We start from the raw sequence: 16507 nt of genomic DNA on the forward strand, positions 1-16507 counted from the left end.
CCACTCCAGGAATTTCCGCTTGGCCAAAGTGCCATCGCTCATTGTGAGTGAAATAAACATAATGTCGTTACCCCAATCGTCCCGCTTTTCCACACTTTTCCCTCCTTTTTTTTGGACGAACAAGGACAACGGACGACTGTGCAAATGAGCAATAATAAAAGCCAAAACTCTTGGGCTGTTAATGCTGGCGCATTAAAATAAAAAACCCCGAAAAGGCGAAATAAAAAAGAGGGATTCCAGAATCCAGAATCCAGAAAGCAGCCACCGGAGGGAAGTGGAATAAATCGCACAAAAAGCGAAGGGGAGGCCGTTGAAGTGACGTGCCACGCCCCCAGGCTGCCTTTGGCCATCAAGCATAATCAACTTGCTGCTTAAGTTATAATTTTTTCCTTCTTCATTTTTTTTTTCTTGCCCCCGTCTGCAATGCTAATGTTCCATTAAAGATGCCGCAAAACTTCTTAGGGTCCCCGAGTGTGAGGCTTTGCCATTTGCCAGTTCCATAAACAAATCCAGAGTGTTTCTTGCAAGGCTGTTGCATAAATAACCCAAACTTAGAGACCATAAAAATCAATTCCCCTACAACATCGAGGGAGCTATTCTGGCTGTTCCTTTTGTTTATCTGCATTTCCTGCCCCGAGAAACGGAAGTTCGCATGTCAGTCGCTGGGTAGCAGGATGATCATAAAATCAGCCAAAGGCCAGCCGCAAACTTCTCTTCTTATTTACGGGTGTATACATGGGGCTTCAGGAACCCCTAACCCCAAAAAAACTCAAGGCCCGGGGCCTCACTTAGGCAAATGGGCAGGATATACTCGCCCCAGCTGGCCGTGAATAATTTCTAGCATTTATGATTAAAGCTCGTGGCGGGGGCATTAAAAATGATTCGAGTGATGAAGATGGTCGCGCTGACATTTCTTGGCAAGCATTAAAAAACTTAAAGGCCAAAAACACTTAAACATGGAAAACAAAATGATATTCATTAATGTTTCTGCTGACACCAAGACAAGACAAATAAATCTAGATATATGTGTTGCCGGATTTTAGATGAGTAACACTTAATTTGACCACAGATATAATATAGTATGTATTATTTAAATTATTTGTACTAATAAAGCTATGAATACATTTTGTTTGATTTTAGATGAGTAACATTTAATTTGACCAGGGATATAATATACTTAAGTTATTAATTTTCCTATTTTGTCAGCTTCTATTTTCAGTTTCTGTTTAATGATTTTCCTGCTGACTTTGCAAAAAGCATTAAATAAATACTAAATACTTGCAGTATGTACATTCCTTCTTATTTGGCACTACAAACCGCAAACATCTTACCAACTATTTATGCAGGGTGTATATAAATATATATTTCAGATAAGCCTTAAGGCTTTTCACCATAACTTAGTGGGCTAATTGGTTCACACTTTTTTTCCCCGTAGTTTTCCTCAATTTTGGGGTAAACATTTGTATTCGTTTTTCGGCTCTTCGTACGAAACGAGAAGCGTGCCAATTTTCTCAGCAATTTTCCTCTTTATTTTTAGCCCGAAATTAGTCATCCCCAACGCAATTCGAGACTCAGACGGCTTTCCATTTGAAAATATTCAAAAGAGATAGAAGGGCAAAGCAAACACTTGTTGCGACAGGCTTCCCTCGAACCTAATTGACAATTAATTGTTTCTTCGACCACTCGAGGTTATTTAGCTGGCGTTTCCAAGAATGCCGGGGATTATTTAAAATTTATGCCAACTGGCAATCATTAGGCCTTCGTTTATGTCACACAGTTTCTTTTTCTTTTTTTATAGATATATATATTTTATACTTCACAAGTTTTTTGATTTATTTGTAGACTGTTTTCAGTTTGTTGAATTTGGGTTGAACAATGTTGTGCTTCTGTTTTATTCGCCTGCTGTACTTTTTCCGAAGAATTTTATTTTTGATTTTATTGGCCAGCATTGATACATTATATGGTCTGAATGATTGATGATTAAGCGGTTGCTAAAATGCTGAAACATGAACTACAAGAAAATGGGAGGCCCGAATGGCATTTCTCAGTTGTGCAAATCATGGCCATTATTTTCGTGTACTGCTTTTTTTTCATTGCTTTTCATATTTATTTCAAAATTATGCGACACCTGAGATTAAAGCGGATAAATTGTCACAGGCATTCCAGCAGCTGTCAAATAAGTTGGAAAATATGTCAACTGCATGTGCGGGGGGTCCTGAATGCTGATGCCTATGAATTGGCCAACGTGATTGATGTTTTTTGCCGGATGACATAGACACAGGGAGAAGAACATTTCCCATTTTGTTTAAGAGTACATTTATGGAACTGGTTTTTTATACACAATTCAGTTTGGCCACGTTTAATATGCAATATTGATGCTATTCGACATTTACTTTGTCCAATCAACGGGCTCAATGCAATTTTAATGCATTAACCGAATTAAATAAGCCGGCTCGAAAATGATTCAATTAATCTGCATGAAAAATGCATCTATGATTCATTTATACACTCGGCGCAAATGGGAAATCCATGAAATATGCACCACAATCCGACCGCAACAAAAGGTCAAAAGCGCAATTAGCCAGGCTATAAATATATACTTTTGCCATTCAGGGACAGATGCCGTGACATATCCACCAGAGATGTGCCACAGGGCGTATAAATAAATAATATTCGAGAATAAAATCCATTCCCGGTAAGTGGGGGCTGGTAAGAGAGGGCAAAGTGCCTGAAATACATTTTCAAGTTCAGGCCAACGAAATCGTCTCGAAAATAGAAATGGCCAAAGGTCATGGGGCAGCCCGACGGTGGGTGGGTTGTTGACTGGGCGGAGTGGGTTGGAGTGGTTCGGTTCAGCTGTTCATCGCTGGCCCCCGGCAAAAGTCCCCTTGGAGTGCACCGCAAATTGAATTCAAATTCGTAAACGTGCCATCTCATGTGTGGCAAACAGTTGAGCGGTGGTTTTTCGGGGGCGCAACAAATGGGCGGCGCTGGGTGGCAGTGGGTGTGGGCGTGGCTGTGCAGCTATTCAACTGTCTGGGGGACTTGGGGAATTGTTCTGAGTGCCACACAAAAAGTGTCCCGATGCAGCGACACTTGGAAGGCAAAAAAGATACTTCTGACAGAGATAAAAATAATGGGAATATCCCATTCTGTGTACTAATGTAAATTATATATTAAGATTCAATAAAAGATACTTCTGGTATAGATACAACTAATAGGAATATCCCATTTCGTATATTATTAAGATACTTCTGGAACAGATAAATGAAAAAGATATATCCCATTTCGTATATAAATGTAGATTTTATATTAAAATTCTTTTTTTATTATTTTATATTTCAAGTATATAATTATTTGTTTTAGATGTCTTATTATATAATATATAAATTTTATATATTTAATTTTGATATTTTATAGATCAAGAACAAACTAAAATATAGATATAACTTAGAACATATAAAATATTAAAATATTTATTTTAATTTTTAACACCAATTTTTAAAAGAGAACTAAAATATCATATGAGTAATAAACATCAGAGCACTCGAAATCAGTCGATCGCTTCGTCATTGAACTGCAACGACTTGTCTCGCGTCCCCCAGCTGTTTTCCCCATTTCTCCCCATTATATAAATGAAAATTTGTGCTAGAGCCAAAGCCATTTTCCACTTGGAAATGGCTCGTTCGATGGATGGGTGTGTGTGTTTGCGGATATTTTCCAATATTTTAAATTTATGGGCTGCTTCATGACCTGCAGCAATAAATGCGAAGATGTTGCCAGCAACATGTAGCTCTGGCACTTAGGCAACATGCTGCTGGCAGCATTTTTCTGCCGCTGACAGGCAGCGATTTTGTTGTTGTTTTAAATTCTGGTTATTGTTGCTGCTATTATTATTATTATAGTTGTTGTTGTTGTTGGTGGCCTAATCTCGACAAGATGAAGCGGCAGCCATATGGAAAAATATTTCAAAGAAAGATTGCCAAATGCTGATAAGAACGGCTGAATGCGACCGGCACGAACTCCCCGAAAACCATTTGAAATTGATTAGAGCGGGAGGGGGAGATGGCGGCAGAGAGAGACGGGTAGATGCAGTCAGCGGAGCATCGTCTGCGATAAACATTTTAGATAGCATCGAGCCCATTAGAGAGACAGATCGCAGGGGCCAACTCAGAGGGGGGTCGCAAATCAGACAAATCCCCAAAGAAATCTATTCGGAATTCTCTTTTATGGCGCGAAGCATTATCACAAGTCGTTGTGTCACATTAAACAAATTTTAATTGTATATTTAATCCCTGGGGACTTAAGAAATATACTTTTCCGCTTAGAATTTAAATTGCTTAAAAGTTTTGCTTGTAACTTCTGTATTATATGGTAATAATTGAACAGTTTTTAAAAGTAACTACATTTTTTTAAGATCCCTTACGTAGAATTTCTAAAAATCTTTAGTGTATAATTATATAATACTATAAATATTTAAAATTCCTGAAAAAATAAATGTTTGAAGCCCATATATTATTGGCTCTTCAAAGCTTTTAAGGAAATAATATTTTAATATATAATATGTAAATGTAAGCCTCTTTCAAAATAATATTTACGTAGGCCTTTCAAAAACCCTTTAAAACTGTTTTAACCCTGCACCTCTGATACTGGCTCCTACTATTTTCCGCCATAGATCTTTGCCAATGATTTGTGGCTGGCAAAGGCCAACTCTTCCTGCTCCTGACACAATAAAAAAGCGATTTGAAAGATTGCGGAAACTCAGCTTGCCACCTTGCAAGTGGAGCATTCGAGTAGCCTTCGAGCGGGAAACTCGAGATGCGCGAAAAGCTGCGCATGCGCCGCCTGCCCTTGCTGCATGCCTCATTCATGGCTGTTTGGGCACCATATCCATTATACATGTGGCATTGTTCGGCAGTTCCCGACACATTGTTCCAGACAACTTGCCGCGAGCTTTTCAGCCGAGTTGGCTGTGATTATGAGATGAAATTCCCCCCCTTTTTTGCCTGGCAAATGAGGTTGGCTTTCATTGTCGAGATGGGGAAACTGCTTAGAATGCATAAATTGGCAAGACAAGCTAATGAGACAGGCCTTCTGACGGAAGTCGAGCCAAGATGTATCTGTAGTAGACTTGCATTCGCCGCCGTTACTTTGACATGCTAAAATTTCTGCACGCTGGCACGTTTCTGGCATTATAAACACATTAGGTATTCGCAAAACATTTTCATTTGCCAAATGATTGAGTGAGAGAAAGAAGAGGGGAGCAACGAAGTTTTCCCCCACCTTTTAGTGCTGCTTTTCCAGGCTTATTAATTCAATTCGAAATGCATTTTCGGTGAAATTGCTGCCTTTTGCCTAGTGCATCGAGTGAGTGAGGCAGCAAAAATTTGCATAATTGGGTGTTGTCAGAGGCAAAATCGACAGGTGAGCCAAGGGAAGCTGTAATTGCATCCTCTTTGGCAAGTTGGCACTGCCGGCAATCAAATTCAATCAATTTAATTAAGCCGAAAAAGCCGGCGTTGGGGCGTGGCGGCAGCAATTCGTAATAGAAGAGAGCAGACCCGGCGTATACGCAATTTGCTTTATTTTTAACACGTTACGCACGTAGAACGATGCTAAAAATATAATCGCGTATACACTTGTCTTTATATAGCCGCCATAATATCGAGTAACAAACGCGCCGGCGAACACACACTGGAAAAGCTGGAAAAGGCCAAGAGAATGGAAACGGGAGTTTCCCTGCTCCCCCGGCTACATAATAAAGCGGCCATAAAGCAACAGAACGTGCTAACAACACGTACAAATGGGCCAAAAGGGATGTGGCCTCGGTCCGCCTGGTTTTTGTGTTTCTGCTGCTGTTTGGCCAAACTATTTCTGGGAAAAGTCATACGGGAAAAATTGGGCAAAATGATAAGGGAAATGGATAAAGTTGAGGGAGTATGTAGGTTTAGGAATTTATTATTTATAGAACTTTTTGCCAAATTGGTTAGGTCTTTGTTGTTATGAAAAAGCAAGACACTTACCCTTTTTCTTTAATTCTCATCTTGTAAGTCAAGGAGGTAAGCTTTTTAGTTCTTAACATATAAGTGTTATGTTTAGATAACACCATAGTTTATTAAACAAAAATTTTTTCATAACTCTAGGCTAAAATATTTTAACAGGAACTCATATTTTACACAAATAAAATATGTGAAAGCCTCTTCTGACCCAAAACCTATATAATTTTTTAAGAACGAACTACTATCTCTGGACCTACCCAGTACAAAATATGAGTCTTTTTTTGCCACCCATCATATATTCCAAGCTGAAGTTTTTGGGAAGCTCCCTAACAGTGGATGAGGTTCTGCAGTTGCTTTGGACCGTAGAAATTTGTAATTCCCAAACGAGGCAGTGAAGCATTCTCATGCTAAACACGAACCAAGAGCGATTTACTGGCACTTTTTCCTTACTTTTTTCCTGCCTCAACTCCATATTCCCGAGTATGTGTGTCAAAAAGCAGACAACATAAATAACACGAGCCGCAAAAGAAGAAAAGATGCCCGGCAAGGGCGAAAAATAAAACACGTGCAAAAAAAAAGAAGCTGGCTTTGTACTTTTCTTTTTTCGTTAAGGCAGCTGCTTGATAATAAAAATCAAATAAAGCCGGGCCCAAAGCGAAGAAATGACTGAAACCGCAAGCCAAAAGAAAGTGAGGCTGTGAAAAGGCAATGGAAAGTACATTTCACACACGCGCCGCCCAAGAAAAAAAAAAGAAGTAATAAAAGCCAGGAAAAACACGTAAATAAATAAGAAGCGTGAACTTGAATTGATTTGCTTAAGAGAGCTGAAAGAAACTCCCCCACTTGTTGGCGCAAAAACATCATAATTATAACGAGGTAGCAATTTGTATGGCTCCGCTCAGACAACGCGGCGTATGAGCAATATAAGGAGGCAAGGAACTTTTTTATGGCACACACGGGCATCAAATTTAAAGTGAATGTCAAGAGAAAAAGGTTAAATGCAGCTGTAAAAAATGTAAAAAAAAAACGACGATGGGTTGTAGGGCTGTGAAAAAAAGATTTATGAAAAATTGGCTTTTGTTGTTATGGCTGTTATGTCGTTGTTGTTGTTGTTGTTGTGGTGGTTCCTGTGCGTCGAGGGGCTTCACAAGTAAACAAGATAACATGGTCGAAACACACACACAATCACAGCTCGTAACGAAACTTACACTCACACACGGGAAAAGTCCGTGAACGGAAATGAAAATGCGAACTTTATGACAGAACTTGCCTTTTTTTAAACCATATACGACCTTCTCCACCCGCCGTTCGTTAGGATATCCGCTTTTTTACCCGGCCGCATTTTTATCAACTAGAATAAATAAATCAGAAACTATATGCCCTGAGGTCAACAAGGTTTATCCGCATGCATGCACAGCAAAAAAGCCAAGGTTGTTATAAAAAAAAAAGGAAAATCTACATGAAAAACATGGTTAGATATGGTTTATATGTACATTCTTAAGGTATAAAAAACATACAAATATATATTATTGTTCCACAAATCCTATAATTCTATCGATAAAAATGTTTTCTGTGTGGCAATGGTTTTTCTATCACTTAATAAATGTAATAATATTTTAAAAATACATTTTTTATGCCTAAGAATAGGGAAAAAAGTTTGAAAACATAACAAAGCTAGATACCAATCAAAGCAGCCATAATTTTCATCCTCGTTTCCATGTTGAATTGAATTTTATCTGTCGACCGCAAAATAAACAAAGATGCCAAAGCAATTTTGTGGCCAATGGAAACAACAACAACAAGCTCAGTGTTGGTTTTTATGCATAGATAGATGCATATTGGCTAACATGGGTTAACTGGGTTAAAATGACAAACGCAATTGGGCACAGCAACAATAAAAACAGCACATTTCTGTTAAACATTTATTGGCCTTTCTTCACGTGGCTTCTTTTTCGTTTTTGGCCATGTTTTCCCCACATATGTACAGGCCTAAATGTAATTTCATTTTTATAGGTCTTACACAAATTTGTGTACCGTTGTTGTTTATGTTTATTTTTATGTTTATGCATTTTAATGGCACAGTAACAACGGCAGCCAAGGAAAGTCGGAAAATTTGGCAAGTGAAGCGGCCTGCAAGCAGCCGGCGCTTGCCAGCTGTCTGATCTTTTTCCCCATTGGACCCCCTTTGGAACCCCCTGAAAAAACCGACCCACCCCGACCCTGGCACAATATCAAAGTCAAATTGTGCGTAAAATTCTGATGTTGCCTGTGCCAAATAAAATCATCATCGGCGGAAAATGTTGAAACCAATTCAAAGCTGATGACTAAATGATGAGCCAAGTGATGGGCAGAAAAGGGCCGGCATCTCGGGAATGTGGAGCAAATGCGTCATGTTTCCAGGTCATTAGACTTATTTATTGAATCCATTTTGCTGGCCAAATTCAACAGGCAAATTCTTGAGAGCTCTGAATTATGCAGGCCTCACAGCTGTCGAAAATATTTTTAAAGAATTTTTGGTTGTGCAAAAATATTTCATCACTTGGGAAAATAAAGCTTCTAATAATATGAATGAGAAAATATTAAAACCAACTAAACCAGTTAGATTTGTACATCAAAATGTATAAAATCGGATGGAATAAAATCTAAATGTTTTTTTAAGTGCAATAATTTCTTTCAGATAACAATAAAAATCATAATAAAGTAATTGAAAGAAAAATAATTAAAAAAACGCATCGTTTTACTGGTCATTAAAATAATAAAAATGAAAAAAAGCGAAAAAATAATAGCTCTCAATGAGGGTTATTTGTAAGGCAATAAAATGGGCTTAAAGACCAGTAGTTAAAGTGAATTGGCATATTAAACTTACGAGATAAATGAGTACTATTTCAGAGAATATATTAAACTGGCAGAAGACAAATGGAAATGGCTCTATTGATTATCGCCTCGACTCTTCCGGTGTAATTAGTTTTCCAAGTGATTATGCTCGTTCCCTGGGATTATTAGCTTGTCATCCAGGGGGATTCTGCCCCAACCAAGCTCTTCTAATTGCATTCAATATTCCCACCTTAAAAAACCCTTTCATTCGCCAGATAAAATTTCAAATAGCTGGGGATACTCGAGTAAAAGATGAGAGGGGAAAAAGCAGACACTCTTCCCTGCCAAATCCCCTGTAATCCGAGCTCGGCGAAGAAATCACAGTCACAATCCTTTGGATCCGGTCTGCCACTCAGGAGTGTCGCCGCTCGATGCTGAAGTTCGGTTGAAACTTGTTGAAAAATTGCAAAACGTTAATCAAAGTTAAGCGGCGCAGCCCAGACGCTGCCGACGTCAAAGTTAATTAAATTACAAAGTTATTTAATACTTTCGAATCGCTCAGGAGAAGCAGACCAGCAGGAGCATCTGTGCTGGTCCTGGGGATCCCGGGGATGCCAGGACCTCTGCTCCTGCGAACATCAGGCCAACGTGTGGCAGTCCTTAATGAAATGTAATTGAAATAAATTAATTTTTCTCACACTTTGCGATGGACCCCGGTCGGTAATGGAAACATTTCGTGTGCTTTTCAGCTCTTTTTCCTGAGCTGCAGTTTAATTCGGTTTTTGCAGTATTTCAGTTTTTCTGTTTTTCAGCATTCAGTCCGGCAGCGACCAGTTAATCTCCTGCAGGGAGTCCGACTCCTCCATCGCCTCTCCATCGTCCACGGACACGAAATCCTCCCCGGAATCGGAATCCGACTCCAATACCTGCATTTCCACGTCTTCGGCTTGCCAATTTGCAGTGGTCTGGATTGAACTCTGCTGCCAGTGCTCCTTGGGCTCCTTCAAAAAGCGGCAGCGTAGGGCTGTCGGGGTCAAAGTTGTTATGACGATGAGGATATGATAGTGATGATGATGATGGTGGCTGCATAATGAATTAAACTCGGGCTGGCAAAAACTATCAAAAGCATTGAAGTCTTCGCTTCAGTGCTTCTGCGGATTTTTATTTCTCGAGGTTATTTCACAAAATGCACTGGGATTTAGTCGGGGATTTTAAGCGTTCTTTTTCGAGCTTATATGTAATAAAACTAAGTGGTTTCGGCTAAACAAGATTTTAAAGTGTCTGGACATGTTCTAAATTGGTATACAAAAATGGGAACTTTTTAAGCTGTACTTTAATTGTTTAAAATTCCAGTTTTCTTATTATAGTTAGCTATTATTTTTAAACAATAATTTTTAACGTTAATCATAATTTACGTTTTAAAAATTACAAAACGCTAAAAATCGTTAGTTACGACCAGTTTGAAGTTCATAAGTTCTGATGTCTTAATCAAATTTTACACAAACTATTTAATTTTTGTGTTAATTTCTAAGAGCATTTTATGCAGTAAACATATTTTTTATGAAATTACCTGCATGGGTGATCTCCTCCTTGTACTCGTAGATGTCCTTCTCAAAGACCTCGCTGCGTGGCATCAGGGCATCCATAAAGGAAGGTTTCTTGGGCGGAACCACGGCTAAAACACTACCGACTTCATCGCTTTGGTTACTTTCGAACAGCGACAGCTTGGGACTGCACCTCAAGTAGAATGCGTTCAGTGCCTTTTGGGTGTTCAACTGGTTCTCGGCATGGCGTTCCCTTACTGCCAAATAGCTTCTATCGGTAACCTGTTCCATCACCGTATTCCTGTAGGTGTGCGGCCCGGGAAATGGGGGCAAGTAGTCGGGAATGTGCGAGGTACAGGCCATTTCACGGGGCTTCGTGGCGCACAGCATTGGTTGTGGCCCCCTGTGGACGTCCTGGTCGCATGTCTGCGGCTCTGGACATTTGACCACGTCCTCCGACTCCGAGTGACCCCGGCAAACGGCCACGAGGTCGCGCACCTGGATGTTCATCTGGTCAAAGGTTGCCTCCACATCAAAGTAACAGGGCACACTGCGACCAGCGTGATTGGAGCAGTTGGTGGTCCGGTTGGCAATCTCACGGAATCCTCAAGGGAACCAATGATTAACATTTTTCCTGGCCTCGAATCGCTTTTTATTGTGTACTCACTGTCTCGCAAAAGAGCCAGCATCGACTGACGTAGTACTTCGTCCACCACCTTACATTTTTTCATCGCCAGCATATGGTCTAGCACTTTGGACAAGGCTTCGTCGTAGGTATTCATTTTTGGTGAAATTTCTCTGAACAATTAAATTGTCAGGACTGTAACCTAATACTCAGAAAAAATTAAATTGACAGGAAAATAAAGTGCTGCAAAGCGCTTTATAGGATTAGTGTTGCAAGCACTTGTTATCGATATTTGAAGTTTGCAGCTCTTAATTTAGGATTGCCAACAAATTATGCTAGGTCAAAACTTAAGTAATCAAGTTAAATATTCTGTAAAAACTTGATTTATTTGAACATATTTATAGTTATTATTCAGTATACAAGTTATTAAAAATGTACATAAGTAAACAAGCTTTTAAACAACATTTTATGGTTCATAACAAGCCACCCACGTTCTTAACAAATTTACACAATCTTTCCAAAAGGCTGAGCACTAGAGACCAGCAGCTAGCTAACTACCCATTGGGAACTGTCTCCACCACTCCCCGAAAACTAATTACAATATTTTCGCCTTTTGCGATCGCGACCAACTGCAAACTGCTTAACATAGACGCGTATCTTGAACATCTCCACTAATGAGATATGCAAATATTTGCAGCCGAATGGTTTCCAAGAAAACCAAAGTGGGAGCCATTGTTTGTCCGATGACAAATTCTCCAGACTCCGTCATAGATTAGCCGAAACGTGAGGCATAATCAGTCATAAGCCAAACAAACGGCGCGAAAAGAGAATGGAGAACGGAAAAAATGAGTGGAAAAAAGGGGGAAAATGGGAAAACCCAGGCCAGTGACGAGGTCACTGTGTCAGAGTGGAAAAAGTACTTTAGATGCAGACAGATTCGCTTGTGTGACGCCCAAGAGGCTGCTGCAATTGAACAAATTGTACCTCCCCCCATAGTCCCCATAGTCCCCATAATCCCCATACTTCCCGCCACTCTTTATTTTTTACGATCTCCATCATGATGCTGCAGATGATGGGGATTATGTTGGCGGTCGTGCATTGTGGGCGTTCCATGGCTGACATTTGTACAAAGAACTCGCCCGTATCTAAGATCTCATGTTTTTGCCCCTAAGCGCTACCGTTTAAGGCTTACAGATGAAAAAAAAATCTTAGCTGCTGAATAATTCATCAAAGACTTTTAGTGCCTGTCTCTTATATAACTATCAAACAGCAAAAAGTAATGAAATGTGAAATAGGACTTTGAAATTTTATTGATATTATTCAATTTTGGAATGGAGAACAAGTTTATAGACTGTTTAAGACATTTATTATAATGCATTCATTGTTGATATAATTACTTTCAACTCGACATGGAATATAACTCCTGATAAACAGACTTTATTGGTTTCTTGTATATTAATAGGCCATAAAATTAGTGTTTTATGAATCTAGCTAGCGAACTAGTTTTACTTTTCTTTGTGCTATTTTTAACTTAGTTAACATTATTTTCAAAACCTTTTAAGGTGGAGCTTTTAAATTTGATTATTATAGTGTTTCAAATACAGTATAACAGAATAACACCTTAAGTAGTTATAAATAATATATGTATATTTATATATATATATTATGATGTTTTTAAGTTTTCATGACAATACCCTGCTAATTTTTCCCAGTGCACTCAGTGATGAAATGGAATTCGCTCTCTTGACATGCAAATTTATGCACTCGCATTTGCGGTTGCGCCCATTGTCGCATAAATTCATTCATAATTAACCAGAATGGAGAGCACATCCCGACATCCCGATGAGCGATTCGCAAGTTGTTTGCCCAGACGACAAACAAAATAATTGCTGCAATTTAGCCACCAGCAAAGAGCTGAACAAACGAGTATCTATGTGTGTTCAGTGTTCATATGTATGGGGGAAGTGCAGTGCAAATTGAGCTGTCCCGGGCTAATTCGAACGATTAATTCGATAAGCTTGCAGCTAAAATCGGCAAACAGAAAGACGGACGACAGTTGGACAAACTGGCAGCCAATTGATTGAGCAGCCGATTGCGATTACTGGGGAAGTCTTGGCCGAAAGCCCGTTCCCGGTGCAAATTGCCCCATCGGCTTGTTTGGAGCACAAAGCACCACAAATTGTTCCAGTTTCCGAGAGGCGCAGATAAATCCATTGAGATATCGGCACCCGGTTCCCCCAACTTTCTCCCCATCCTCATCGCAGCTGTCTTTTCTTGCTGGACCGTTAGGCCCACGCAGGTCGAATGCATTTTGGCCAGAGTCTGTGGCACGATCTTCGGGGTTCTGTTCTATTTCTGATCCCTGGAAGCAATCACCCGACCGAGGGCGGCATAATCTTTATGACAGACCACTGCCGGAACACGCCGACAGGTTGAAGATAGGGATTGGCAACGGAGCCAGTTGAACTAGTGACCTTTTAGAAAATAGATCATTAAATTTGCCCCTCTCTATCTATATTATATCCATAAAAAAGTTTCTTTACAGCTTTGAAATCCATTAAATTCTGAGGTTTGAGGTTTTGTAGAAGTAAAACCAGTATCACAAAATACTCATTTAAACCTGTTGTTTTATTTAGAGCAAAATATATTAATAATAAAAAGTGTGAGAAGGTTAAATGATTTGTAAAATTAACAGTTTTTGAGGTACACAAACTAAAAATATAGTTATATTATTTAGAAAAAATTCCGAGTCCCACTAAAAACAAAAAAAGTATAATCGCTGATTGGCGATCACTTCTTGTAACGATCACTTAGTTAAGGCCTCATTACAATCTCCTGATGTCGGGACAATCAAAATCAAGCGATTGCACGACTTTTGGCCGGTTAAACAAATCGCTAATGACACAATCAATGCAAAATTGCGTAATTAAAGCCAGATGGCCAACGGTCTGAACCACGTTTGATCAATGGCCCGTCAACCCACGGAAGCCAATTTACCGAAAGACACAAAGCGCGTTCGTCAACCCGTCAGATTGTGTTAAATTGTAAAATGACAACAGCACTAACAATAACAATAACAATTATTGTAAGTTATTGTGTGGCGGGGGAAACGAGTTTACTTGACCAGCAAACATCAGGTGCCTCGAGCAAAATGGGTTTTCAATTTTTGGTCATCATATGCCTGCAATCTTTAAGTACTTACAAATGGGCCTGTGCAAATAATGACGGAATCGGTGGGCAAATTTTGATATGTCGCCTTCCTATCTTATCAGCTCAAGAAAAAATGTTTAAAATAGGTTATTCACTTATTTACACAAGCCTCTCACAGATTTTTATTTCGTTTTGTGCAAACCATAAAAGTTTTTACACATGGCTGAGTTTCAGGAATTTTTCAAGTACTGATTACGGGAAGCACATTAAAAGTGTACAGGGAAATAATTAGTTTTTTTCAGACCGGCTTAGTTGTGTGATACAGTAAATTGTTCTAGCTTCTATTTCTTTAATGGTTTTTCAAATAAATCTTATTTTAAATCTTTATAGACAGACATTTTCCATGACTTTGGCTGTTTATTCATATACAAATATATCTTGAAACCACTTCCCAAAGAACTCTTCCTCGTTTTTGTTTGTTTTTCAGATATTATTAGGGCACTTGCACTTTACAAGTTCTGTTGTTGACTTCTTTGCACTTCGACATTTGTCTGCCCTGAAAACTTTTACCCCAATAGCAGTTGTTTGCATTTTTCACCCAGCTTCTTTGTACTTGGGTTATGCAAATCGAATAGAAAAGATTAGGATTGTCAAACAGACAATGTTGCAATTTAGCCTTTTATGAAGTTGACAAAGTAATTCTGCACCGAGACTTACTTTCTATTTGCATTTGGCTTTTCAAATTCAACGGCATGTTGGGAAACGCCTATCTAATCATAGGCCAGGTGACGAAACCACAATATCTGAAAGGGAATACGAAGATAGTAATCTAAATGACTTTATTATTTCCAATTGACACAATTTCGAGGTTTGACCAAATTGAAATTTATTGCCGAAACAGCGGGAGAATTTTTGTCGAACGGAATTTAATAAATTATCAATTCAAGTGAGGCTTCATGTGCGAAATTGGGTATTAAAAGCGGTCTGCGAAGCTCGTGGCACATTTAATAATTCAATTCTCTTTTCCTGAAAACGGAGGCAACGGAGTCTGCCCCGATTTCGATTCGATTTAAATTCAAATCAACTTTTCAAAGCTGGCAGCAAATTTATGCAATATCAGGTTCCCAACGAACTCCTTTTGTGCCCAAGCGTTCCAGAAACACAGAAATGCAAAGTTTGTGCTAAAAACTAAAAACCTTCTAAGCATAATTACGCAGTTCAACGTGCATAAGCAGAAACAACATTAGAAAAGAGCTCAAGCATCATCAAAAATTTGGTTAAAACGTAGGAATTTCGGCATGGATGGGGAACTGGGGATCTGGTGTGGGGAAGTTTCCACCAACTTGCAGCTGTATCCTACAAATATATGGGCAAAATAAACATTTCCAGCTGACAGACGTCGAAGCCAACAAAGATAAACAAACAAAACAACCGAATGCAGTTGCTTAAATTATGAAAGAAACGCCAGATCAAAGGGATGGGTAAAATACTTGGTAGGGGAAATGTGGGGAAATCCTGACATTTTCAAGTGGCTGTGATTCGCCGCGAATCCCGATGCAATTATTATTATTTTTCGACCGCATTTCGCTGATGCCGAGTGGCTGGAATCGAGAAGTTTGCATTTTTACTCGCCCCTCGATATGTCAAAATGCTTTTTGTGCCTCGATTGAGGCTATATTTATGGCAAAGGAACTGTCTAGAACTTAATTTGCATATTTTTCCTTGCTTCTACAGTTTTTATTGATTATGACTGTATTTTTGTATTGCAGATTCGCGAATTCTGATCTGAAGGACTCTCGAAGAAGCCTACCCCATAGGTAATTATGTTGCAAAGTATTTTATATTAAAGTGTGGAGAAGTTATCTGCAAATCGTACACTTTTCTTAAAAATTAAATTTAATTGGGATATTCTGAACATTTAATATAAAATACATATCAAGGAAATGGGATATCTTTAATAATTTTTACAATATAATATATCATTAAGATATATAATATATACAATACGTTGAAAATATAACTTAATGCCAATTAAACTTTTTAGGGGTTGGTTTTATTATTCTAGAAAGTTAATAATGTATTATTATTACAAATTATTATGTAAGAAATATAGCTTTATACCAATTAACCCCTAGCACAAAGTTTTAATTCACATTCCCTAGCAATACCAATGAAGTTATCAATTTCCAGCAACACAAATGCCTTTTACGTGCCCAATAAATTTCCACTTACAAATGTGTAATGAAATTGTATTATAAATTTCACCCGAGAGAATGCAAGCATATAATTCAAATGCCTGTTCGATACGGATGCCATTGCTGCACTTCATTTGGCTAATGCAATTTGAGCCACCAAAAAACCGCCCACTCGAATGT

General features: G+C 38.8%; 2 protein-coding genes across 3 annotated transcripts in view; one reads left to right on the forward strand and one right to left on the reverse strand.

Annotated features, from left to right (window-relative positions):
* The window catches only part of rgn (regeneration), a 45454-nt gene that overhangs the window by 15384 nt on the left and 13563 nt on the right, over nucleotides 1–16507 (forward strand). For both annotated transcript variants that reach the window (XM_017078754.4, XM_017078756.4), the window contains exon 2: nucleotides 15902–15949. The gene's annotated coding sequence lies outside the window, so the exon portion shown is untranslated. The remainder of the gene's footprint in view (nucleotides 1–15901; nucleotides 15950–16507) is intronic.
* On the reverse strand, nucleotides 9546–11207 carry sa (spermatocyte arrest). The gene is made up of 3 exons (XM_017078758.4): nucleotides 11025–11207; nucleotides 10384–10962; nucleotides 9546–9837 (listed from the first exon to the last, which is right to left on the reverse strand). The coding sequence occupies exons 1-3, from the start codon at nucleotides 11137–11139 to the stop codon at nucleotides 9629–9631; spliced, it is 903 nt and encodes a 300-aa protein (XP_016934247.2). The 5' UTR covers nucleotides 11140–11207; the 3' UTR covers nucleotides 9546–9628.

This window comes from Drosophila suzukii, chromosome 3 (genome assembly GCF_043229965.1).
Source record: "Drosophila suzukii chromosome 3, CBGP_Dsuzu_IsoJpt1.0, whole genome shotgun sequence".
Classification (NCBI taxonomy): domain Eukaryota; kingdom Metazoa; phylum Arthropoda; class Insecta; order Diptera; family Drosophilidae; genus Drosophila; species Drosophila suzukii.

Bases quoted from the DNA above. Each gene is read 5' to 3' on its own strand.
- sa (XM_017078758.4), bottom strand. From the start codon at position 11,139: ATGAATACCTACGACGAAGCCTTGTCCAAAGTGCTAGACCATATGCTG. The intron at 10,963-11,024 runs GTGAGTACACAA...GGTTCCCTTGAG, and splicing joins GCTGGCTCTTTTGCGAGACA to GATTCCGTGAGATTGCCAAC. The intron at 9,838-10,383 runs GTAATTTCATAA...TGACCCCGACAG, and splicing joins GGAGGAGATCACCCATGCAG to CCCTACGCTGCCGCTTTTTG.